The 22,560-nt window shown below is 55.3% G+C and overlaps 1 protein-coding gene across 4 annotated transcripts in view; it reads right to left on the bottom strand.

Moving 5' to 3' along the window:
* The window catches only part of LOC125622825 (uncharacterized), a 92,603-nt gene that overhangs the window by 12,725 nt on the left and 57,318 nt on the right, over positions 1-22,560 (bottom strand). For 3 of the 4 annotated variants that reach the window (XM_048821287.2, XM_048821285.2, XM_048821286.2), the window contains exons 3-5: positions 18,538-18,728; positions 17,656-17,853; positions 9,389-9,553 (exon numbers count right to left, since the gene is read on the bottom strand). In XM_048821287.2, the coding sequence (XP_048677244.2) occupies positions 9,389-9,553; positions 17,656-17,853; positions 18,538-18,728 (554 nt within the window). The remainder of the gene's footprint in view (positions 1-9,388; positions 9,554-17,655; positions 17,854-18,537; positions 18,729-22,560) is intronic. The other variant, XM_048821288.2, reaches the window with a different exon arrangement.

Raw genomic sequence — 22,560 nt, 5'->3', positions numbered from 1 at the left:
TAAGGTCCATGGTGGTAAGGTACCGAGCTCCTCCCAGCTTGTCTAGGAGCTCGTCCGGCCTGGGCATGGGGTAGGCATCAGATACAGTGATGGCATTGAGCTTCCGATAGTCCACACAGAACCGGACCGACCCATCCTTTTTGGGGACCAGCACCACCGGCGAGGCCCAAGGGCTGGCAGATGGCTGGATCACCCCCAAAGCCAGCATGTCCCGGACCTCTCTTTCCAGGTCCTGAGCAGTTTTCCCTGTGACTCGGAAGGGGGAGCATCTTATCGGCGGGTGCGACCCTGTCTGCACCCGGTGGACAGTCAGATTAGTGCGTCCAGGCTGGTTGGAAAACAGCTGTCGGTACGGATGCAGCACCTCCCTGACCTCATCTTGCTGGGCAGGGGTTAGCTGATCCGAGAGGGGAATTGTTTCCAGGGGGGAACCAGCTCTAGTCCCAGGGAATAGATCCACTAAAGGGTCATCTCCCTGCTCTTCCCACTGTCCACACACGGCCAACACCACATTCCCCCTGGCATAATATGGCTTCATCATATTCACATGGTACACCCGGCGGTGGTGCGCCCGGTTCGACAGCTCCACCACATAGTTTACCTCATTGAGCTGCTTGACGACCTTGAAAGGGCCCTCCCAGGCGGCCTGTAGTTTGTTCTTTCTCACTGGGATGAGAACCATCACCGGATCCCCGGTGGCGTAGGCACGGGCCCTTGCCGTGCGGTCATACCAGACCTTCTGCTTCTTCTGGGCTCTGGCCAGATTCTCCCTGGCCAGGCCCATGAGTTCAGCAAGTCTCTCTCGGAAGATCAGGACATACTCCACCACTGACTCTCCATCGGGAGTGGCCTTCCCCTCCCACTCGTCTCTCATCAGGTCCAGGGGGCCCCTCACCCTCCTTCCATATAACAGTTCGAAAGGCGAAAATCCGGTAGACTCCTGTGGCACCTCCCTGTACGCGAACAGCAGGTGAGGTAAGTACTTGTCCCAATCCTGTGGGTGCTGGTTCATAAAGGTTTTCAGCATCATCTTTAGCGTCCCGTTAAACCTCTCCACCAGCCCGTTGGACTGGGGGTGATAAGCTGAGGCCCAGTCGTGCCGGACCCCACATTTCTCCCACAAGCACCGGAGCAGGGCCGACATGAAGTTGGAGCCTTGGTCTGTCAAGACTTCCTTGGGGAACCCCACTCGGCTGAAAATGGTCAGGAGCGCATCGGCCACGGTGTCTGCTTCAATGGAAGCTAAGGGCACTGCCTCGGGGTAGCGGGTGGCAAAATCTACCACCACCAGAATGTATTTCTTCCCCGACCGGGTCGTCCTGCTGAGAGGCCCCACGATGTCCATGGCCACCTTCTGGAAAGGCTCCTCTATGATGGGCAAAGGTCTCAAAGCCGCTTTCCCCTTGTCCCGGGCCTTCCCCACCCTCTGACAGGGGTCACAGGATCGGCAATACTGCCGGACCGTGGTAAAGACCCCGGGCCAGTAAAAGTTCTGTAGCAACCTCTGCCGGGTGCGCCGGATTCCCTGGTGCCCTGCGAGGGGGATGTCATGGGCCAGGTACAGGAGCTTGCGGCGATACTTCTGGGGGACCACCAGCTGCCTCCTGATCCCACAGGACTCTACTTCCCTTGTGGGAGCCCATTCTCGGTATAGGAACCCCTTCTCCCACAGGAACCTCTCCTGGCAGCCTCTCCTCATGGTCCGTACCACCCTGAGGTCGGCCAGGTCCCTGAGCTTCCGCAAGGAGGGATCTTTCCTCAACTCGGCCTGGAACTCAGCAGCTGGGGAAGGGATGGGGACCGGTTCCCCCTCAGTGGCCAGGTCTGAGGCCTCAGCCTCTCTGAGCCGTGCCCCTCGGCCCTCCCTTCCCACCAGGGTAGGGTCCTGCGCCTCCGGTGCGGTACCCTCCCCGAGGTCAGGGAGCAGTGGCCCTCGCCGGCTCTGGCTACGGGTCACAACCAGGGCGGTCTGGGGCTTGCTTGGCCAGTCCTCTAGGTCTCCCCCCATCAAAACTTCAGTGGGCAAATGGTGGTGTACCCCCACATCCTTGTGGCCCTCCTTGGCCCCCCATTTCAGGTGTACCCTTGCCACGGGCACCTTAAATGGGGTCCCACCCACCCCTGTCAGGGTCAGGTAGGTGTTGGGCACCACCCGATCTGGGGCCACCACCTCGGGCCGGGCCAGCGTCACCTCCGCACCCGTATCCCAGTATCCATTGACCTTCCTCCCATCCACCTCCAGGGGAACAAGGCACTCTCTCCGGAGGGACAGCCCCGCGCCCACCCTGTAAACTGAGCGCCCTGAGTCCAGAGCCTCCAGCCCTCTGGTGGAGCTGGCCTGGGGTACTCTTCCCTCCGGGGCAGGTGGTAAACTGGCAGCCCCCCTTGCCTGAGTCGTCTGCCCCTCGTCCAGCTGGGTCCCTACCCAGTTAACCCTGGGTAGGTTGGGTCTGCTCAGTTTGTCCCTGAGCCCAGGGCACTGGGACCGTACGTGGCCTCTCTGGCCACAGTGATAGCAGCTCAGGTCACGTTGGTCCCCTCGAGCGGGTCGGAGGGGCCCGACGCCAGGCGTTCCCCTTGGGAGGGGGTTCTCCCTATTTCCCCGCTGGGAGGCCCCCTGGTGACTCTCTCTCTGCATCGGGGGGGGCCTGTTCTTTTGGGACTCCTCCCGGCTACCCCCTGACCGACTGTTCACAAACTCGTCGGCCAGCTGCCCTGCGTGCTGGGGGTTCTCGAGCTTTTTGTCCACCAACCACAGCCTCAGGTCGGAAGGGCACTGTTCATACAGCTGCTCCAGTACAATTAGGTCAAGCAGGTCCTCTTTAGCTCGGGCCCCCGCTGTCCACTTGCGGGCATACCCCTGCATCCGGTTGGCCAGTTGTAGGTAGGTGACCTCAGGCGTTTTACGCTGACTCCGGAACCTTCTCCGGTACATCTCGGGGGTCAGCCCAAACTCACGGAGCAGGGCCTGTTTGAACAGTTCATAGTCCCCTGCCTCCGGCCCTGTCATCCGGCTGTACACCTCCACGGCTTTGGGGTCCAGTAAGGGGGTGAGAAACTGGAGCCTGTCTGCAGGGTCAACCCTGTGCAGCTCACAGGCATTCTCAAAGGCCGTCAGGAAGCTATCTATGTCCTCCCCCTCCTTACGCTGGGCCAGGAAGCACTTATCAAAGTTCCTTGCAGTCTTGGGTCCCCCCTCACTCACCACAGCCGGGGCCCCACTGCTCTTCAGCCTGGCCAGCTCCAGTTCGTGCTGTCTTTGTTTCTCCTTCTCCTGGCGCTCATGTTGACGTTGTTTCTCCTTCTCCTCCTGCTCATGTTGACGTTGTTTTTCATGATCCTCCAGCTCCCTCATTTTCATCTCCCTCTCCCATTCCAGCCGCCTCCGCTCCAGGGATGGGGAGCTCCGCCGGGAGGATCCCCTGCTGGGTGCTGGGGTCAGGGTGCCCTCGGTATTCGCTGGGCTTCCCCCAACCCCTCCCCCAGACATAGGTAGGAAGGGTCTCGGGATGTCCTCGGCAGCAGTCTGACCCCTCCCAGCCCGGTCAGGCCCCAGGGCCCACGCTGCGTCTGCCGGGCGGCTCCCCTCAGGGATAGGGATCGGGTCATCCAAGCGATCCCTCTCCTCCAACTGGGCAATCAGTTGTTCCTTGGTGGACCTCCCGATGCGCAGCCCCCTCTGCCTGCACAGCTCCACCAGGTCACTCTTAAGGCGTTTAGCGTACATCTCCCTGCTGGCCACTCGCAGGCCGGGCAGCTTCCCACGGTTTCCAGGAAAAGCCCATAGTGTGCCAGTCCTTCTTGAGGTCACCACCTCTTTGCCAGGGTCGAGCTGCAGACTCCTCCGCCCCTGGGACTGCTCGCTGCAATCCCCCGGGGGACCCTGTTACTGCAAAAGTCTTTCTCTCTGGTCACACATTCCCAGGGGTTAACCGCCCCCCGAAACCGTCTCTGAATCTTCAGCACGCCTGGTCCCCGTCAATTCCCCTTCGTTTTACTGTTCCCCAGTCACTTACTGCAGGAAGCGCCGTTCACGGGGTGCAGTAGATCCCACCTCTGCCACCAGTTGTCACGGAGTGTGGGGGAGTCCAGGCCCTGCACCCCTCTTCCTGGGATCCACTGAGACTCTCAGCCAGCCAGTAAAACAGAAGGTTTATTGGACAACAGGAACACAGTCCACAACAGAGCTTGTGGGTACAACCAGGACCCCTCAATCACGTCCTTCTGGGGGAGCAGGGAGCTTAGACCCCAGCCCTGGGGTTCCCTGTGTTCCTCCCCCCAGCCTCCAAACTGCCAACTACCCTCACCCCGCAGGTTCCCTGCTGCAGCCTCTGTTCACATTCCTGGGCAGAGGTGTCACCTCCCCCTCCCCCTCCTGGCTCAGGTGACAGGCTCTCAGGACTCCCATCCCCAGGGCACATTCCCAGGTCAACACTCCCCCCTCCCTGCTGAGTCACATCGTCACACCTTGTTCGTGAAGACAGAGGCAAAAAAAGCATTGAGTACATTAGCTTTTCCCACATTCTCTGTCACTAGGTTGCCTCTCTCATTCAGTAAGGGGCCCACACTTTCCTTGACTTTCTTCTTGTTGCTAACATACCTGAAGAAACCCTTCTTGTTACTCTGAACATCTCTTGCTAGCTGCACCTCCAAGTATGATTTGGCCTTCCTGATTTCACTCAGGAAAAAAGAGCTGTAACCTTGGGAGTTTACTACAAGCCTGGAGTGGCCAGTATTAATTGTAAGAATCTTTGCGGGCCCCCACCTTCCGCACTCGGAGTGCCAGAGAGGGGAATCAGCCTTGACAGGGGTGAACCGTGCCAGGTACATGCCCATTCTCATGACTTCATGAAGGAGCCGCCAACCGATATCCCCAGGGGGCTGTGGGACTAGGATGGAATAGAGGCTGACCCACTAGGATTCCTCACCCTCTACAGGTGGTAGATCATCCTGCCACTTGGTATCAGGGCGGGACACAAGGATGAGGAAGTGAAACACGTGGAGTACAAGCGTGTAAAGTTGGTCCAGTGGCACGGTTCAGAAGCGAACCGGCTGCAGGGCACGCAGCCAGCTTGGGTTATAGAAGGGAGAGGACTGGGGGTGGGGACTCATGGGACAGGGGCCTAATGAAAATATCCGGAGGGCCGGGGGTGAGGGGTGGGAGGGGAGCACCCTCTCGCAGGACCCACTCAAGGAAAACCCAAGAGGTGAGCGACAAGGCATTCCCCACGTCCTCGTGTACGTGCAGTGGGGTCTGAAGGGTGGAGAGCCTCATGCACCAACCAAGCAGTCGGGGATCCACCCAGTCCCCCCATCATAGTCCAGGAGATCTCAGATTCCGGTGGTTTCTGCCAGGACCAGCCTCCGTCGCACAGAGGGGGACTATGCCACCTGCACACGTAGGTTGGGATTGTGTAGCAGGGGCTCCGTGAGAAGGTCCGCCCCCTCGGTGGCCACAACAGACCTGGTTGCCAAGAACAGCTTACAGGTCCAGAGTAGGTCCTGGTAGAAGGTCGGCGGCTTGGAGAAGTCTCGCAGAAGGCCCCTCGAGTGGAGAAAAAAGAGCTGCCAGTTGTATCGGAGCCCTCGAAGGCGGCAGAGGAAGGCGTGCACCAACGTGCTCCTCGCCGGAGTACCTGCACCATAAAGGAGTCTCTGCAGGGCCTGGAGGCAGAAGACATGGACCTGGATGCGGAGGCAGACCAGGCCCTGTCCTCCCTCTTCCAAGGGAAGACTCAGAACCCTGCAGAGACCCAGTGCAGCCCCGGTCAGAAGAACTCCAGAGTTACCCTCTTCAGCCAGGCCAGGATCCCTGGGCCGGGTTCAGGGTGTTGAGCCGGTGCCAGAGCATGGACAGGACTAGTTGGTTCAGCACCAATGCCCTCCCCCGCAGGGAGAGGCACCAGAGGAGTCCTGTCCATCTCCACAGCCACTCACCCACCCTGGCCACCAAATCCTGCAGTTCTCTGGCAGAGAAGGATGCATGGCGGAAAGGTAAACGCCAAGATAGAGCAGTGACCTGCGCTTCACCGAATGGCTTGAAGTGCAGGTGGGAGGGAGCTCATCTGCCACCCTGCCCCGACCATCAGGCCAGAGCTCTTGACCTAGTTGACCCGGGTGGAGGAGACCACCCAGTAGATCGCCTGGCAGACCTCCACCTGCATCAGGTTGCCCGGGTCCTGGACCACAGGAAGCACATCATTGGCATATGCTGACAGGACCAGCCACAACTCTGGCTCTCAAAGCACCAACCCCATCAACCTCCAGAGGAGGAGACAGAGGAAGGGCTTGATTGCCAGACTATACAGCTGGCCTGACTACAGACACCCCTGACGTAACCCTCAGCCGAAGCTGACCGGCTTGGTCAGGGTCCAGTTGAGCTTGACCAAGCACTCCGCAGAGGCATACAGCACCTGGAGAAAACCCACGAATTGGGGCCCGAAGACAAATGCCCGCAGAGTGCACAGAAGATACCCATGGTCCATCCTGTTGAACACCTTCTCCTGGTCCAGGGACAGGAGGGTGAATGACAGACCATCCCTATACACGAGCTCCAAGAGGTCCCAGAACAAGTACAAATTATCGAAGACGGTGTGGCCTGGGATGGCGTAGGTCTGGTCAGGATGGACCACATCCACAAGCATGGACCCCTGCCGCAGCGAGATGGCCTTCACTACGACTTTGTAGTCTGTGCTGAAAAACGAGATGGGACACCAGTTCCGAAGGTCGCGGTGGTCCCCTTCTTGGGTAGGAAGGTGAGCACAGCTCACCTGCACGACAGAGGGAGGACCACACTCCCCAAGGACTCGGCCCAGACGGTGACAAGGTCTGGGCCGAGGACATCCCAGAACACATGGTAGAACTCCATGGTCAGCCCGTCCAGACCCGGAGATTTATTGGTGGGCATGAGACAGAGGGCTTCCAAGAACTCGGCCAGAGTGAGAGGTAGCTCCAGCCGGTCCCAGTCGCCACGCTGACCATTGGAAGTTTGTTCCAGAGCACCCTACAAGTGTTGGTGTTGGTCAGATCCTGGGAGAAGAGGTTAGCGTAGAAGGCCCTGGCCCTTCCACGCATCTCCTCGGGTCTGTGAGTGGGGGTACCATCCTCTGCCAAAAGGCAGGTGACCTGCTTTTTAATCTCCCTCTTTTTCTCCAGGACGTAGAAGAAGCGGGAGCTGCGATCCATCTCCTGAAGGAGATGGATGTGTGATCGAACCAACGCGCCGTGGGCCCAACGGTTCTCCAGGGCCCAGGGCTCTTCCCGCTTCTCCCGGCACGCTTCGCAGAGGGAGTGATGGTCAATGAACTCCCTTAGGATGCCTGTGGTGGCCTGGCTGCTCTTGAGCCCAGAGCAAGCCCGGTCCTCAAGGGTGGTATTAAAATCCCCGCCCAGGACCAGGCACTCACGAAGATCCAAGGTGTTGAGGAAGGCAGATGCCTGCCAATAGAAATGCACCTGCTCCGGGCCTGGGTTTGGGGCGTAGACGTTGACCAAGTTCAACGTCAGCCCCTTCATACAGACCCAGAGGTGCAGCAGGCAACCAGGCATGACCTCAGCGAGCTTCAGCACTTTGGGCCGTAGGTCAGAGGAGAAAAGGGTGGCCAACCCAGGAAATGAGTGCTGAGGGGCTAAAGTACACCCCATCCCCCAACTCCAGCCACCAACTAGCCTTGGTGGCTGGAGCGGTGTGGGTCTCCTACAAGAAAATCACAGAGTATCCTCCCTCCCAAAGAAAGGAGAGCACCTGGCACCTGTGGAGACCCATCCCACAGCCCCGGGTGTTTAAGGTGGCAAAGATGGTTGGTTTCATAGTGAGGGCTGGGGAGGATCCTTGCAGGCAGGGGTGTCAGCAGGCCTCGCAACAATCCGTGACTGACCCCAAAAGCCAGCAGGGAGTCACAGAAGTTGCGGGCCCGCTGGTAGGCCATGATGTCTTGCCTCTCGGTCCCCCTCCCCTCCTCCAAAATGGCCTTCATGGTCCAGAGGACGAGGTGGAAGTCCCCACAGCCCTGGAGAGCGAGCTGCACCTTACCCTTGAAACCACGGGTTTCCACCAGGAAGCGGAGCGGCTCATCCCACAGTGCAGCGAGGGACGGGGTCAAGGACCTGCGATCGTCCTCTGGCTGGGCCCCTGTGATGACCCCGCGGCCCACAGAGATGGGCAAACACGGGGCAGACCCCCGGCACGGCTCCTGTAGCGGTGGGGCCATGCAACCCATCCCCATCCCCGGCAAGGGAGAGAGTGGTGGAGGGAAGAGAGCAGCCCCTAAAGGGTCGGGGAAGGGAGACACAAAAACCACCCCCTGAGGGTCGTCCGAAGAAAGGGGAAATGAGACAACACTGGGGTGGCAGCAGTATGGGAGGTAGAGGGGAAGAAGGTGGGCAACGTGTCAGAGGCAGGCGCGGGGCTGGGACCAGCAATGGGATCAGGAGCTGGGGCAGAAGCGGGGTAAGGATCCCCAGCAGCTAAGCTACAGGGGTGCGGCACCTGTCGGTTGGAGTCAGGGGCTGAGGGGATGGGAAAGGGGCCCTCAACGATGCCAGGCCCGGGCACTGCAATGAGCTCAGCACCCACAACCAGGGCATTGGGCATGATGGCATCAGCGTTAGGGCCCCCAACTGGGAGGGGAGGCAACTGCTTCGCCTCAGAGTGGGGGCACCCAAGGGCTCGGACCCCGTCCACTCGGCACCGCCCATCACCACCAGGTGTATAAATTATGGGACTCTTTGAGTTGAGAATCTAACCATAGTTGGAAAATTTCTTATCAAGCAGCAGTCAAGCCCTGCCCCAAGGGCCAGAGCCCCTAGACTGCTGATTGCCCTGCCTTGCCCAGAGGGCTCAGGCCCCGGGGACTCCTGCTTATTGCTAGGCCCTGCCCAAGGGGACAGGGCTACAGACTGGTACTTTGCTAGTTCCCCAGCTAATTAACTTAGACCACTGTGACACAGTGAGAAAGAGGGGCCTCCCGCTGAGCCTGAGGGGGGAGATGAGCACCAATGCATTACACAGCCACAGCAATAAACACATTCCTATGCATGCTTGCCTCACCCTTTGACTAAAACTACTGCCCTGTATTTCCAAGCTCCCCATGTACAAGGCATGAAATGTGCATCCAGGCAGGCTCTGACTGCATAGCGGTGGCACTTATATGGCACTGTGACTTCGTATCTGAGCACCAAACAATCCTTACCTCACAACCCTGCTCAGATCCATTTTTACAGATAGGGAATCAAGGCAGAGAGACTATGTGACTTTCCCTAGGTCACACATGGTGTCTGTGGTGGAGCAGAGACTTGAATCCAGGTCTCCCAAGGCCCAGCCTAGTACCCTAACCACTGGGCCATCCTTCCTCTGACTGTCTTGCTACAATTCCAGCTCCCTTCTTACCTGCCCTGCCACAGAATTGTCTCCCTCTTCAAAGATGATGTTGCCACTGTCTCCATCAGGGTCCATCAGCACCAGGGTCTGATGGGTGGGAAGGGATGAGGAGGAGGTGCTGAGCCCCGCCATCTCCTCTACTCCCAGCACGATCCTGCTGTTGAAACTGCTGTCCTTTGAAAAGAGAAGACAGAGTGAGACGCTTCCATGGGAGTGTGTTAGGGACAGAATATGCACTCTGGGGACTCAGCACAAGGTGTACTGGCTTAAAGAGGATGTTCAAGAAGGAGGCTGATAAACTGGAGAGGGTTCCAAGAAGAGCTACAAGAATGATTAAAGGATTAGAAAACCTTCCTAATAGAGATAGATGCAAAGATCTCCATCTATTTAGTTTAATAAGGAGAAAGTTAAGGGGTGACTTGATCATAGTCTATAAGTACCTACATGGGGAACAAATATTTAATAATGGGCTCTTACTGAGAAAGGTCAAATGTGATCCAGTGGCTAGAAGTTGAAGCTAGACAAATTCAGATTGGAAATAAGGTGTAACTGTTTAACAGTGAGACTAATTAACCACTGGAACAATTTACCAATGATCATGGTGGATTCTCCATCACTGACCATTTTTAAATCAAGATTAGATGTTTTTCTAAACAATCTGCTTGAGGAATTATGTTGGGAGGTTCTGTGGCCTGTGTGATACAGAAGGTCAGACTAGATGATCACAATAGTCCCTTCTAGCTTGGAATCTATGAAAAAATTATGCACTCCAGGGAGATAGATAAATTGTTCCCTCTCATCCTTGCAGCCAGCAGGAACTCGACATTGCTCATATGCACAAAGATAGCTCTAAAGTTGGTTTTGTCTTGTGTTCTGAAGGCTCCGATAATCATGCCCATTCTGATCTCAGCTGGCAGCGAGTTCCAGATACATGGCCCACCCTCCTGCATTAACTGATCTTGCTCTTGAGACTGACAGTCCCTGCTGTTTCAGCAGCTGTTGTGGGAAGCCATGATCTCACAAGGTGAGGTGAGTTCCCAGGTAACTCAGGCCAGTCCCATGACAGGCTTTGAAGGGGTCGACCAAGATCTTGAATGTAATCGGAAGCCAGTGCAGAGCAGGGAGCAGCATCCCACTGAGCTCTCTGAGGCCTGTGCTGCTGTATTCTGGAACAACTGCAGCTTTTTAAAAGTTGTCCCCTCCATACCTAGGGATAGAGAATTCCAGTAATCAAACTGGGGACTGGGAGCCTCACCGTCGCTATGTCTGAACCTGATGGGAGAGGGGAATGATTATCTTGCCACCCATAGCTGGAAGAGAGTTTTAATTATCTGTGTCTGTTTGGGTATCCAGGTGGCCACTGACTGTCTAGACAAGCAGAAGGCAGTTGGCCTCAAGGGAGGGTGGTGATAGAAACATGGCAAGTTCTCTGAAATCCTTCCTCTCCCCACCAGCAGCATCTTGGTCTTTCAGGATTCAGTTTGAGACACTTCAGCTAGGTTTGGCTTTGTGTCTGATGGGAAGGTCATGTAGAAGCTGGGTGTTGCCTAGGTGTGGCTGGCACCTTAGTCCATGCCGTTGTAAGATGTACAGAAGTTAAAATATGCCTTGAAAATATGCTGTTGACAACTTTTTGTCTGCCCTTTTAACCATCAGGTGGCAATCACTCTGTTTCCTTTTGGATCTAAAGGCAATGACAGTCAATAGGCCTATCCCAATAGGTGAGACATCTTGTCTGGGGACATGGGCAGCGGATATAGTAGACCAGGAGAGGCTAAGCCTCCCCAAACAGCCAGGCCATGGCCCCACCCACACTGCTCCTCTTCCTGCCCTCACTCAACCTCTCCCTCAAAGCCAGCAGGGGCTAGGGACTTGGGGTGGCTGGGGCGGCGGGCTGGGGCTCAAGCTGGCCGGGGCGGAGACGGGTGGGCTTGGGCTGGCTGGGGAGGGCTGGCCACTGGCCTGGGACTCAGAGCGGCTAGGGTGGGCCAGCCAGGGCAGCTGGGATGGGTTGGCCAGTGTCCTGGGACTTGGGGTGGCTGGGGCAGGCAGGCCAGTGCTTGGACCGACTGGTGGACTGGTGCTTGGGGTGGAAGGGGCAGGGCGGCTGGTGGCCTGGGGCAGCCAGTGGGCTGGGACTCAGGCCAGCCAGTGGACCAGGACTTGGGGCTCCGGTGGAGGAGAGGGGCAGGTAGGGGCAGGGCCTCGGGTGGAAGTGATGGGTCTGGGGGCTAGCCTCCCCAAATGGGGGAGGGGAGAGGGGTTCATATACCACCCATGTCTGGCCCTGGGGAGCATTAATTAAGCTATAGCAATTCCCAAAAAGGGAAAGCACTGCTGCTTGATAAGAAATTTTTCAACTATGGTTAGGTTCTCAAATCAAAGACTCCCATAATTTATTTATGGAGGAGATTCTTTTCTCTCAGTCTAGCTAAGGAGAGCCCCTGCCAGGTGACAAACAAGAGTAACTGAGCTCTTTTCCTACGCAGAGTGCCCTAAGGCTATTGTCTCCTATATGTTAATTAAGAATCACAGGAGAGAAAAACAAAATGTAGGTTTTAAACCAGTTAGAAATAGCTTGGCTGGTGACCCAAAAACCTGAAAATTCCATAGGTCAAACTTCCTGATTTATATATATATACATAGATATTGACCCCAACTTATAAATTTGCACATTTGTTTGCCTATGAACCAGGTATACATCTCTCTATGTGTAAGGGGACTGTTGGCCCCTTACTAAAACTCTGTGGAGTTTTTGGTTGCTAGCTCCTGGTACCAAAAGAAAGGGGCAGGGTCGACTGGAAATCAGGACCCTAGGGACTGACAGTCCCAGGGGCAATGGAGAGAGGCCAATGCTCCAGGTCAGCCTGATTGACAGGGCAGGCAGGCTAACGAGGGAGTCAGGAGGCCAGGGGGTCCCATCCTCTGTGTGAGCTGGAACTGGGGCCAGAGTGGGGCCGAGATAAGGGAGCAGGGGCCTGAGCTGAGCTGGGGAGCAGAGCCATGCCAGCCAGAGAGAACCAGAGAAGCAGCCCAGGGAGCAGGTCAGTGCTGGGACCAGAGCTGCAGCAACCAGAGCCAGAGGGGCCAGAGAAGCAGCCCAGGGGGCTGGAGGCAGAGCAGCATCAGTGCTGGGGCTGGAGCCAGGTGTGGTGAGCAGCTGGGAAAAGCGAGGGGGACCCTGGGCAGTGGGCCCAGCGCAGGGAGACACCCCAACCAAGAGGTCCTGCAGGCCAGACTTGGAGGGGGATCATAACCCCAAAGTGGAGGCTGACACTGGGAAGAAGGATCCTGCCACCTTGAGCCTGAGGGTGTGTGGCCACCACCAGAGCAAGTGTCCAACTCAGAGCATCCCTGCAGCACAGCCAGGGCCTGGGAGGGAGGCCTGGGACTTGTGAGAAACAGACTGTGAATTGCCCAGACATTCCAGAGACGCTGGTTGTGACGTCCCCGTGCCAAAGAGCGGGGTTACATGTTTTTCTTTAACTTTTCCCATTGTTTCCTTATTTTTTAAATTGGTTGCTGTTTCATAAATTGTATTTGCTTGAATTTTATGCAATGATCAGTGGGTCAGGGAAGCATCCAGAGCGGAAAGACCACCCTGGAATGGGGACACCCTAACCCCTGTCCTAAGTGACCACGACAATGTTGGGGGTCAAGCCCCAAAGGGAATCCTGGGCCCAGCCTTGTCAGGGTTACAAGGGCTCTGGCACACAGAAGAGTGGAAGGGGAGCCCTCAAGGTCAGGAAGGCCTCTGGGTAAAGGAAGTGGGAGCGAGGACTTGGATCCTTTTGCTAGCCCATTCCACCAGGGTAGTGTATAAGCCAGAAAAGTTCCCCACAATAGTGGGATCTGTCCCCCACTTACATATGTAAATAATCTCTCTTGTTCCTAATGTATATGACAAGCTTTGAAAGGCATGAAATGAAGAGTATTAGATATAACCAGAGAATGTACAGATCATGTCCATGAGATTTAGAAGACTCTAAGATATTTTGTTTTCCTGGTAAATGATTGCACCCTAGCAGTCATAAGAATTATTGAAAGACATATTCACTTAACCAGGGTAAAACTTTGGAATATTAAAATAAATTGCTTAAAAGGGGGGGATATCAAATCAATACTTGGGGCAAATTATGAAATACAATCCATGAAATGAGCAAACCTTGGACTAAATGAAGCATCAAAGACATTTCTTATACACTCTCGCTCTCTACTGGATATCAACAGAAGCAGCAGAGAAAGAAACTCAAAGCTGAAAGCTGAGAGAAATATGGCAAATGGCCAATGGAAATCAGAGGGCTGCCCATTCCACCAAGCCCTGAAATCAGGATATAGAAAACTGAGGTCACCATGTGGGACCCCAAAGTTGGCTGAACCCACAAAGAAGCTGCAGGATCCCCAATGCGACGGACACCTGGACCAGCTGCGTGGAAAGGACTCTCCCCCATACTAGGGTTAGGAGAATAAGAAGTGGTGAGATTTCATTTCAACGACTGTATTTCCCCTTCTGTTCTGTAACATAAATAATTGTAGGTTATCTTGTTTAAGTCTACACTCTCTAGCGAGACACCATAAGTTTTATTTTAACTATCTGCATTCCCTCATTTATAGGTCCAAACAAATTGGCCTAAGAGAGATTTGAACCATAACTTCAAGCAATTGCTTTCGATAGTCTAAATTTGTTTCTTTTGGACCAATGTGCTCCCATAGCATGGACTGTACTCTTAAAAGTGTCTTAACGACAAGCATATCATTACCCTTTGGAGAAATACTAGCAGGGTGATAAATGTGTTAGGTACAAAAAAATGTTCATAAGTACCTGTAAGAAGAAATCTTGGTGATTTGCATGTTCCTTGGTGCACCTGCTGAGCCTCAACCCTAGGGTTTGACACCTGCTGGCGAGACTGTATTGGTGTCCGTGCAGTAGGTACCTACAGCACCGCTGTGTCTACACTTGGTTGGTAAACAGCTGATTGTATATTGGGGTTCTGGGTGAAATAATAACTTGTTGATTAGTTAAAAGTAACCAAGTGTCCTGATTTGAGAAATACTGTTTAAGTTAAAAGCTGGCCTGAAAAGAACCTAGCATTAAATTAGAAAGCTAACACTCCTTAGCGTCAGTGAAAAGAGGCTATCCTATTAGATTTCATTTAACAATAGGTATAACACTTATGCAGTAGGCAAATCTAGGTTGTTAAATTTCAGCTTTAAAATCTAAGTGGCACCTCGGCAAATTTCCAAAATTGACCCCCTTTCACATAGACACTGTTTCACAATCTCCCCCAGTGGTTCCATACAGATATGGACCAGGTTGGGGAAAAGGTTGGATTCCTTCTGGAACACCACAGTCCAGGGCTCTAGAGTTGGAGGAGCAGGTGTCCAGCAAAACTCTCCGGGTGCAGCTTGAGAATGATTGAAGCCACCGCAGCATGAATCCACAACTCCCTGCCATGTGTTTGAGGATGGACAGAAGGACTCCATTGTCAGCTGTATCAAACACTTGAGAGAGGCCCAGCAAAGGCAATATGGGTGTACTGTCCCATCCATGGTCAAGAGACGTTACTAAGGCTGAAGTCTGAATGGTTTAGGATATTGGCAGTGTCTAGATGCAGGTGGAGATGACCTGTGGTGTGTTTTTCAGTTAGCTTGCTCAGGAATGGGAGGGGAGTTCACAGAGTTGGAAGAGACCTCAGGAGGTCATCTAGTTCAACCCCTGCTCAAAGCAGAACCAATCCCCAATTTTTGCCCCAGATCCCTAAATGGCCCCCTCAAGGATTGAACTCACAACCCTGGGTTTAGCAGGCCAAAGCTCAAACCACTGAGCTATTCCTCTCCCAGAGTACCAGGCTATCGTTGGAGAAGTTGGTTTTGCTGTGTGCTGGTTTCTCAAGTGTTGCTGACTTATGGGCCACTTTGGGGTGCATGGTAGATTTCCCTCCTCAAGGGACGTGTTGACAGTCTCCTTTGTAGGGATCACGATACTCTTGGATCTTTCATTAGCCAAGCAGGGCCTAGGTCAGAGTTGGCGGCTCAGTTTCCGGCAGTGCTTCTAGGACTTCTGGGAATTGGTCCTGCTTCGAGCAGGGGGTTGGACTAGATGACCTTCTGGGGTCCCTTCCAACCCTTATATTCTATGATTCTATGACTTCCTGACTCTGATATCTTGTACTAGTCCCAGGGGACAACTGTCTATGTTACAACCACTGCCACCTCATTTGGCAGAATTGCCTATTGTTCAGGTGTGACCCAGGACTGGAATAGCAAGGGTACTGCAGGTGAGGATCGAGGTGCCCTGGCAGAACTTTGGGGAGTAGTCTTGCATACCTATTATCTGCATTATACCTGGCTTTAGCTAGAGCCTTTAGTCCTCTCAATTTCTTGGGTACTAAAGCTCCGCAAACTCATCCACATTAACAGGTACACCACTTTTTAGGCCACACTGTAACCAGTCTCCCATATACAAAGGCTCCCCGGGGTGCCTCTGGGGCATTCAGTATCTGTGTTCCTGCACTCTTCACCAAGTGTCCCGCACACTTGAGCTGCAGAAGCTACCCCCCTGCTGGCGTAAGTGAAGCCAGTCTCAAATCCTCAGCTGCTTCGCACAGCCTTGGCAATGCATCGCCCTAACAGGAAGTAAAGCACTGTCAGCTCCTTCCAGCACTGTCAGCTCCTTCTCTGTGGGACTGAGTCCGCTCATGGTGTAATTCATTGCCACACCACCAGAGAAAGAACGGTCTGACATCACAATGCCCTGTCTGCCAAGGGAACTCGGGGACTTAAGCTCCCTGCAGCTGTGCAGAGAGGTTATAAACCAGGTGTATGAGCCACATACTCATAGATATTACGGTCAGAAGGGACCATTATGATCATCTAGTCTGACCTCCTGCACAATGCAGGCCACAGAATCTCACCCACGCACCCCTGCAATAAACCTCTCACCTATGTCTGAGCTACTGAAGTCCTCAAATCATGGTTTAAAGACTTCAAGGTGCAGAGAATTCTCCAACAAGTGACCCATGCCCCACGCTGCAGAGGAAGGCGAAAAACCCCAGGGTCTCTTCCAATCTGCCCTGGAGGAAAATTCCTTTCAGTCCCCAAATATGGCGATCAGCTGAACCCTGAGCATGTGGGCAAGATTCACCAGCCAGATACCCAGGAAAGAATTCTCAGTTGTAACTCAGATCCCACCGCATCTAACATCCTATCACAGGCCATTGGCCCTATTTACCATGAATAGTTAAAGATCAATTAATTGCCAAAATCATGTTATCCCATCATACCATCTCCTCCATAAACTTATCAAGTTTAATCTTGAAGCCAGATATGTCTTTTGCCCCTACTGCTTCCCTTGGAAGGCTGTTCCAGAACTTCACTCCTCTGATGGTTAGAAACCTTCGTCTAATTTCAAGTCTAAAGTTCCTGATGGCCAGTTTATACCCATTTGTTCTTGTGTCCACATTGGTACTGAGCTTAAATAATTCCTCTCCCTCTCTGGTATTTATCCCTCTGATATATTTATAGAGAGCAATCATATCTCCCCTCAGCCATCTTTTGGTTAGGCTAAACAAGGCAGTACCTGCATTACAGATTACACTGGCTCCCCAATGAGCTTCAGATCCAGTTCCAGGCCCTCGTCCTCATCTACCAAGCCCTTGAAAGGGTCGGACCCAGCTAAACAAGGGACCACCTCTCCCCTCACACTACTTCAAGGACATTGCAATCATCACAAACCATATAGGCTGGGGCTCGCTGCCATCCCTGTGAAGAGGATTTCCCTGCCGCAGGGAATCAGGCTCAGTTCACATCCCTCCTGCAACAGACCTGTGTGTGCACGTTGCCTTTCCTCAGTAAAGGCAGCAGCATTCGGGCTGCGGAGCAGAGCCAGCTGTCCTGCCAGGACAACGCTGAAGCAGAACTGCTTGTATTTGGTGCCTAGATCCCAGGGTCACCAGAGCCACAAAGTTTGAGGAGACACACACGTACTAGACACAGGCAGTGGGAGACACTGTTTGCCTCTGCACCCGGATGGTAGAAAGTTCTGTGCTCAGCAGCGTGGCTGGGGGAGGAGAAATGGCACGGAACACGCATAAGGAGATCAGCATGAAAGCCATCTACCGTCCCCCACCCCAGCCTTGTTTTCACCAGAAGGTGTAGCAGGACTGTGTTCCCAGGCTTGATCAAGTCTCAATGCCTTGTGCATGGTCTGTTATTGCCCCATGCCTGGCCTGTGACCATTCTCTCTGAGAGAGTCCCCACCGCGTAACAAAATGTACCTTGGCAGGGTTGCCCGAGAGGCTTTCTGTCCCCTTGTTGGTGGTGAAGACAGGAGATCCTGATGCCAGGACGGTCTGGGCCAGCACCGAGCCTATGGCCATCACATCAATGCTGGCTCCGGTGGACACATGGAGGCTACCATAGGCCTTGGGGTGGGCTTCGGTGCTGTGCTGGTAATACTGGCGGCTATTGACATCCTGCATGGAGGCAGAGGCCGTGACAAACATTCATCGAGGTGAAAGCTGCCTATGCCTCCTGCAGCCACCTGTCAGGGGGAGACGGGGGGAGCTGGGGTGGCTGTCACAGCTGCACTAGCTCAACAGTAGGAGAGTTAAAAATCACACAAGACCCTTATTAGTTCATTTAGTCCAGTGGCTGTGAAGCTGTGATGACCAGCCAGGCGTCTTCAAGAGGCTTGAACCTGAGACCTGCAGTTAAACCATCTTTGATAGCTTTCACTGTTACCAGCCCTTAGCAGCAGCAGATAATGTTACAGTGTAGACAGGGCTTGTTTTCCAGGGAGGTTTGCACACCTATAGCTACTGAGGGGTTTGGATTCTCACTGAGGCTGCTGCCTGCACAGCAATCCCTGCATTCTACCCACACAGATCGCTCTGAGAATATGCTTCTGGCGGGGGTTTCACGTCAGCGCTGTGCAGCGGGGAGCAAGGGCCACCAGCCCCTTTCCTTGAAGAGGAAACAGAGACACAGCAAGGGGAAGGGACTTACACAGGCCAGCCGGGGAGTCAGTGGCAGAGCTGAGAAAGAGCCCAGTCTAGTGCCCTATCCACTGAACGATCCCCCTGCAGACCCCCACGCCACTGTTCCACCCTCAGAGCTCTCCCTGGATCCCTCATGCCACCTCACACACCAGTGCTCACCTGCGTGACCTGGATCTGGAAGGTGGTGTGGGGGTTCCGGAAGTGGGTCTTGAAGTGCTTCACCGCCTCGTCCCGCCGGTTGAAGCCGTTGCGGCAGCGGTAACAGTGCCAGTGTGCCCCTTTGAACTTCTTCTCCCCTTTGATCGTGCCCACAATCTCGCAGTGACTGCAGCACCGCAGGATCTTCAGTCCTGGCAACAGCAAAGCCCCAGTGAGGATCGAAGGGTTTTCAACAGGCACTGCTACAAGCACGTCCCACCAGGCAGGTGCTCAGGGCCTAGAGATGGTGGAAAGGCTCCTCTTGCCTTCAGGCCTACATGCTGCATGTCAGGGAGGTTATCACTGAGCAGGGCTGAAGTTGTCACTTCCCGGAGTGGGGAGGGAGAGGGAGACATCCCGCACTGGGGAAAGCATCTGCACATTTTCCATTGCAGCTAACACCAGCTCAGCACGGGGAGCCCTGCTATCAATGGGTTGGCGGCAGCACGGGGAGCCCAGCTATCAATGGGCTGGCGGCAGCACGGGGAGCCCAGCTATCAATGGGCTGGCGGCAGCACGGGGAGCCCAGCTATCAATGGGCTGGCGGCAGCACGGGGAGCCCAGCTATCAATGGGCTGGCGGCAGCACGGGGAGCCCAGCTATCAATGGGCTGGCGGCAGCACGGGGAGCCCAGCTATCAATGGGCTGGTGGCAGCATGGGGAGCCCTGCTATAAAAGGGCTGGTGGCAGCTGTTAGGATATAGATATTCAGGCCTGTCTGTAAAGGCCTATACTCTAAGAATTTAGGTGTATTCTTATCATTTGGCTAGTTATAGAGGTACAAAAGAGAATCAAAATCACTGTCTGCCGGTGTAAGGGCCTTCTCTTACTGTGACAGTCTGAGGCCCTGTTCTTAGGCTAAGGCCTTTGGCTAAGCAACAGAGGCAGCCATAAGCTGGGAAGCAAACGGTCACATCCTCACATTCCAAACTAGTCACATTGAAATCAGGTGCTATTGGGCTGTTAGGAATACAATCCTGTCCTGATAGTGCCTATCACCTCCAGAGAAAGGGAAGTGCCTAGAAAATGTAAAAGGAAACTTAGTTTGATAGCATCCTGTCTGGCAAGAACTCACTTATCAATAGCTGGGATGTGAAATCCTCACTTCTGTATTGTTTTGTCATTATAGTTCCCACTTTGCTATTGTTTGTCTGTATAATCTCTGTCTGGTTCTGTGATTGTTTCTGTCTGCTGTATAATTAATTTTGCTGGGTGAAAACTAATTAAGGTGGTGGGATGTAATTGGGTACATAATCATGTTACAATATGTTAGGATTGGTTAGTTAAATTTCAGGAACATGATTGGTTAAGGTATAGCAACACAGAAGTCAAGTTTTACTATATAGTCTGCAGTCAATCAGGAAATAGGGGGGTGGGGGTGGGCATGCGGGTGGGGGAAATGGGAACAGGGAACGGGGGTAAGGAAATTGGAATCATGTTTTGCTAAAAGGGGAAATGGGAACAGGGAATGGGGCTGGAGAAACTGGAATCATGTTGGGCTAAGGGCAGGAATGGGAACAGGGACACAGGGCTAAGGCTCTGTGGTGTCAGAGCTGGGAAGGAGGATATTAATGAAGGAAACTGGAATCATGCTTGCTGGAAGTTCACCCCAATAAACATCTAATTGTTTGCACCTTTGGACTTTGGGTATTGTTGCTCTCTGTTCATGCGAGAAGGACCAGGGAAGTGAGAGGGTGAAGGAATAAGCCCCCTAACAGCAGCACGGGGAGCCCTGCTATCAATGGGCTGGCGGCAGCACGGGGAGCCCAGCTATCAATGGGCTGGCGGCAGCACAGGGAGCCCAGCTATCAATGGGCGGGCGGCAGCACGGGGAGCCCTGCTATCAATGGGCTGGTGGAAGCACGGGGAGCCCAGCTATCAATGGGAGGGCGGCGGCACGAGGAGCCCAGCTATCAATGGGCTGGTGGCAGCACGGGGAGCCCTGCTATCAATGGGCTGGCGGCAGCACGGGGAGCCCAGCTATCAATGGGCTGGTGGCAGCACGGGGAGCCCAGCTATCAATGGGCTGGCGGCAGCACGGGAAGCCCAGCTATCAATGGGCGGGCGGCAGCACGGGGAGCCCTGCTATCAATGGGCTGGTGGCAGCACGGGGAGCCCAGCTATCAATGGGCTGGCGGCAGCACGGGAAGCCCAGCTATCAATGGGCGGGCGGCAGCACGGGGAGCCCTGCTATCAATGGGCTGGTGGCAGCACGGGGAGCCCAGCTATCAATGGGCTGGCGGCAGCACGGGGAGCCCGGCTATCAATGGGAGGGCGGCGGCACGAGGAGCCCGGCTATCAATGGGAGGGCGGCGGCACGAGGAGCCCGGCTATCAATGGGCTGGTGGCAGCATGGGGAGCCCAGCTATCAATGGGCTGGCGGCAGCACGGGGAGCCCTGCTATCAATGGGAGGGCGGCGGCACGAGGAGCCCGGCTATCAATGGGAGGGCGGCGGCACGAGGAGCCCAGCTATCAATGGGCTGGTGGCAGCACGGGGAGCCCTGCTATCAATGGGCTGGTGGCAGCACGGGGAGCCCAGCTATCAATGGGCTGGTGGCAGCACGGGGAGCCCAGCTATCAATGGGCTGGCGGCAGCACGGGAAGCCCAGCTATCAATGGGCGGGCGGCAGCACGGGGAGCCCTGCTATCAATGGGCTGGTGGCAGCACGGGGAGCCCAGCTATCAATGGGCTGGCGGCAGCACGGGAAGCCCAGCTATCAATGGGCGGGCGGCAGCACGGGGAGCCCTGCTATCAATGGGCTGGTGGCAGCACGGGGAGCCCAGCTATCAATGGGCTGGCGGCAGCACAGGAAGCCCAGCTATCAATGGGCGGGCGGCAGCACGGGGAGCCCTGCTATCAATGGGCTGGTGGCAGCACGGGGAGCCCAGCTATCAATGGGCTGGCGGCAGCACGGGGAGCCCGGCTATCAATGGGAGGGCGGCGGCACGAGGAGCCCGGCTATCAATGGGAGGGCGGCGGCACGAGGAGCCCGGCTATCAATGGGCTGGTGGCAGCACGGGGAGCCCTGCTATCAATGGGAGGGCGGCGGCACGAGGAGCCCGGCTATCAATGGGAGGGCGGCGGCACGAGGAGCCCGGCTATCAATGGGCTGGTGGCAGCATGGGGAGCCCAGCTATCAATGGGCTGGCGGCAGCACGGGGAGCCCTGCTATCAATGGGAGGGCGGCGGCACGAGGAGCCCGGCTATCAATGGGAGGGCGGCGGCACGAGGAGCCCGGCTATCAATGGGCTGGTGGCAGCATGGGGAGCCCAGCTATCAATGGGCGGGCGGCAGCTCGGGGAGCCCTGCTATCAATGGGTTGGTGGCAGCACGGGGAGCCCTGCTATCTATGGGCTGGTGGCAGCATGGGGAGCCCTGCTATCAATGGTCTGGTGGCAGCATGGGGAGCCCTGCTATCAATGGGCTGGCGGCAGCACGGGGAGCCCTGCTATCAATGGGCTGGTGGCAGCATGGGGAGCCCTGCTATCAATGGGCTGGTGGCAGCACGGGGAGCCCTGCTATCAATGGGCTGGTGGCAGCATGGGGAGCCCTGCTATCAATGGGCTGGCGGCAGCATGGGGAGCCCTGCTATCAATGGGTTGGTGGCAGCACGGGGAGCCCGGCTATCAATGGGAGGGCGGCGGCACGGGGAGCCCAGCTATCAATGGGCTGGCGGCAGCATGGGGAGCCCTGCTATCAATGGGCTGGCGGCAGCATGGGGAGCCCTGCTATCTATGGGCTGGCGGCAGCATGGGGAGCCCAGCTATCAATGGGCTGGTGGCAGCATGGGGAGCCCAGCTATCAATGGGCTGGTGGCAGCATGGGGAGCCCAGCTATCAATGGGCTGGTGGCAGCATGGGGAGCCCAGCTATCTATGGGCTGGCGGCAGCACGGGGTAGTGGTAGCCACCCATGTATTTTAACACTGTCACATAATCCTTCTTGCAGCAGGTCTAATCAATGTGGTGTTTTGGAGGCCTGTC

The sequence above is a fragment of the Caretta caretta genome, chromosome 15 (genome assembly GCF_965140235.1).
Source record: "Caretta caretta isolate rCarCar2 chromosome 15, rCarCar1.hap1, whole genome shotgun sequence".
Classification (NCBI taxonomy): domain Eukaryota; kingdom Metazoa; phylum Chordata; order Testudines; family Cheloniidae; genus Caretta; species Caretta caretta.
The sequence above is the reverse complement of the archived record's forward strand: the minus strand, read 5'-3'. Positions and strand labels throughout refer to the sequence as shown.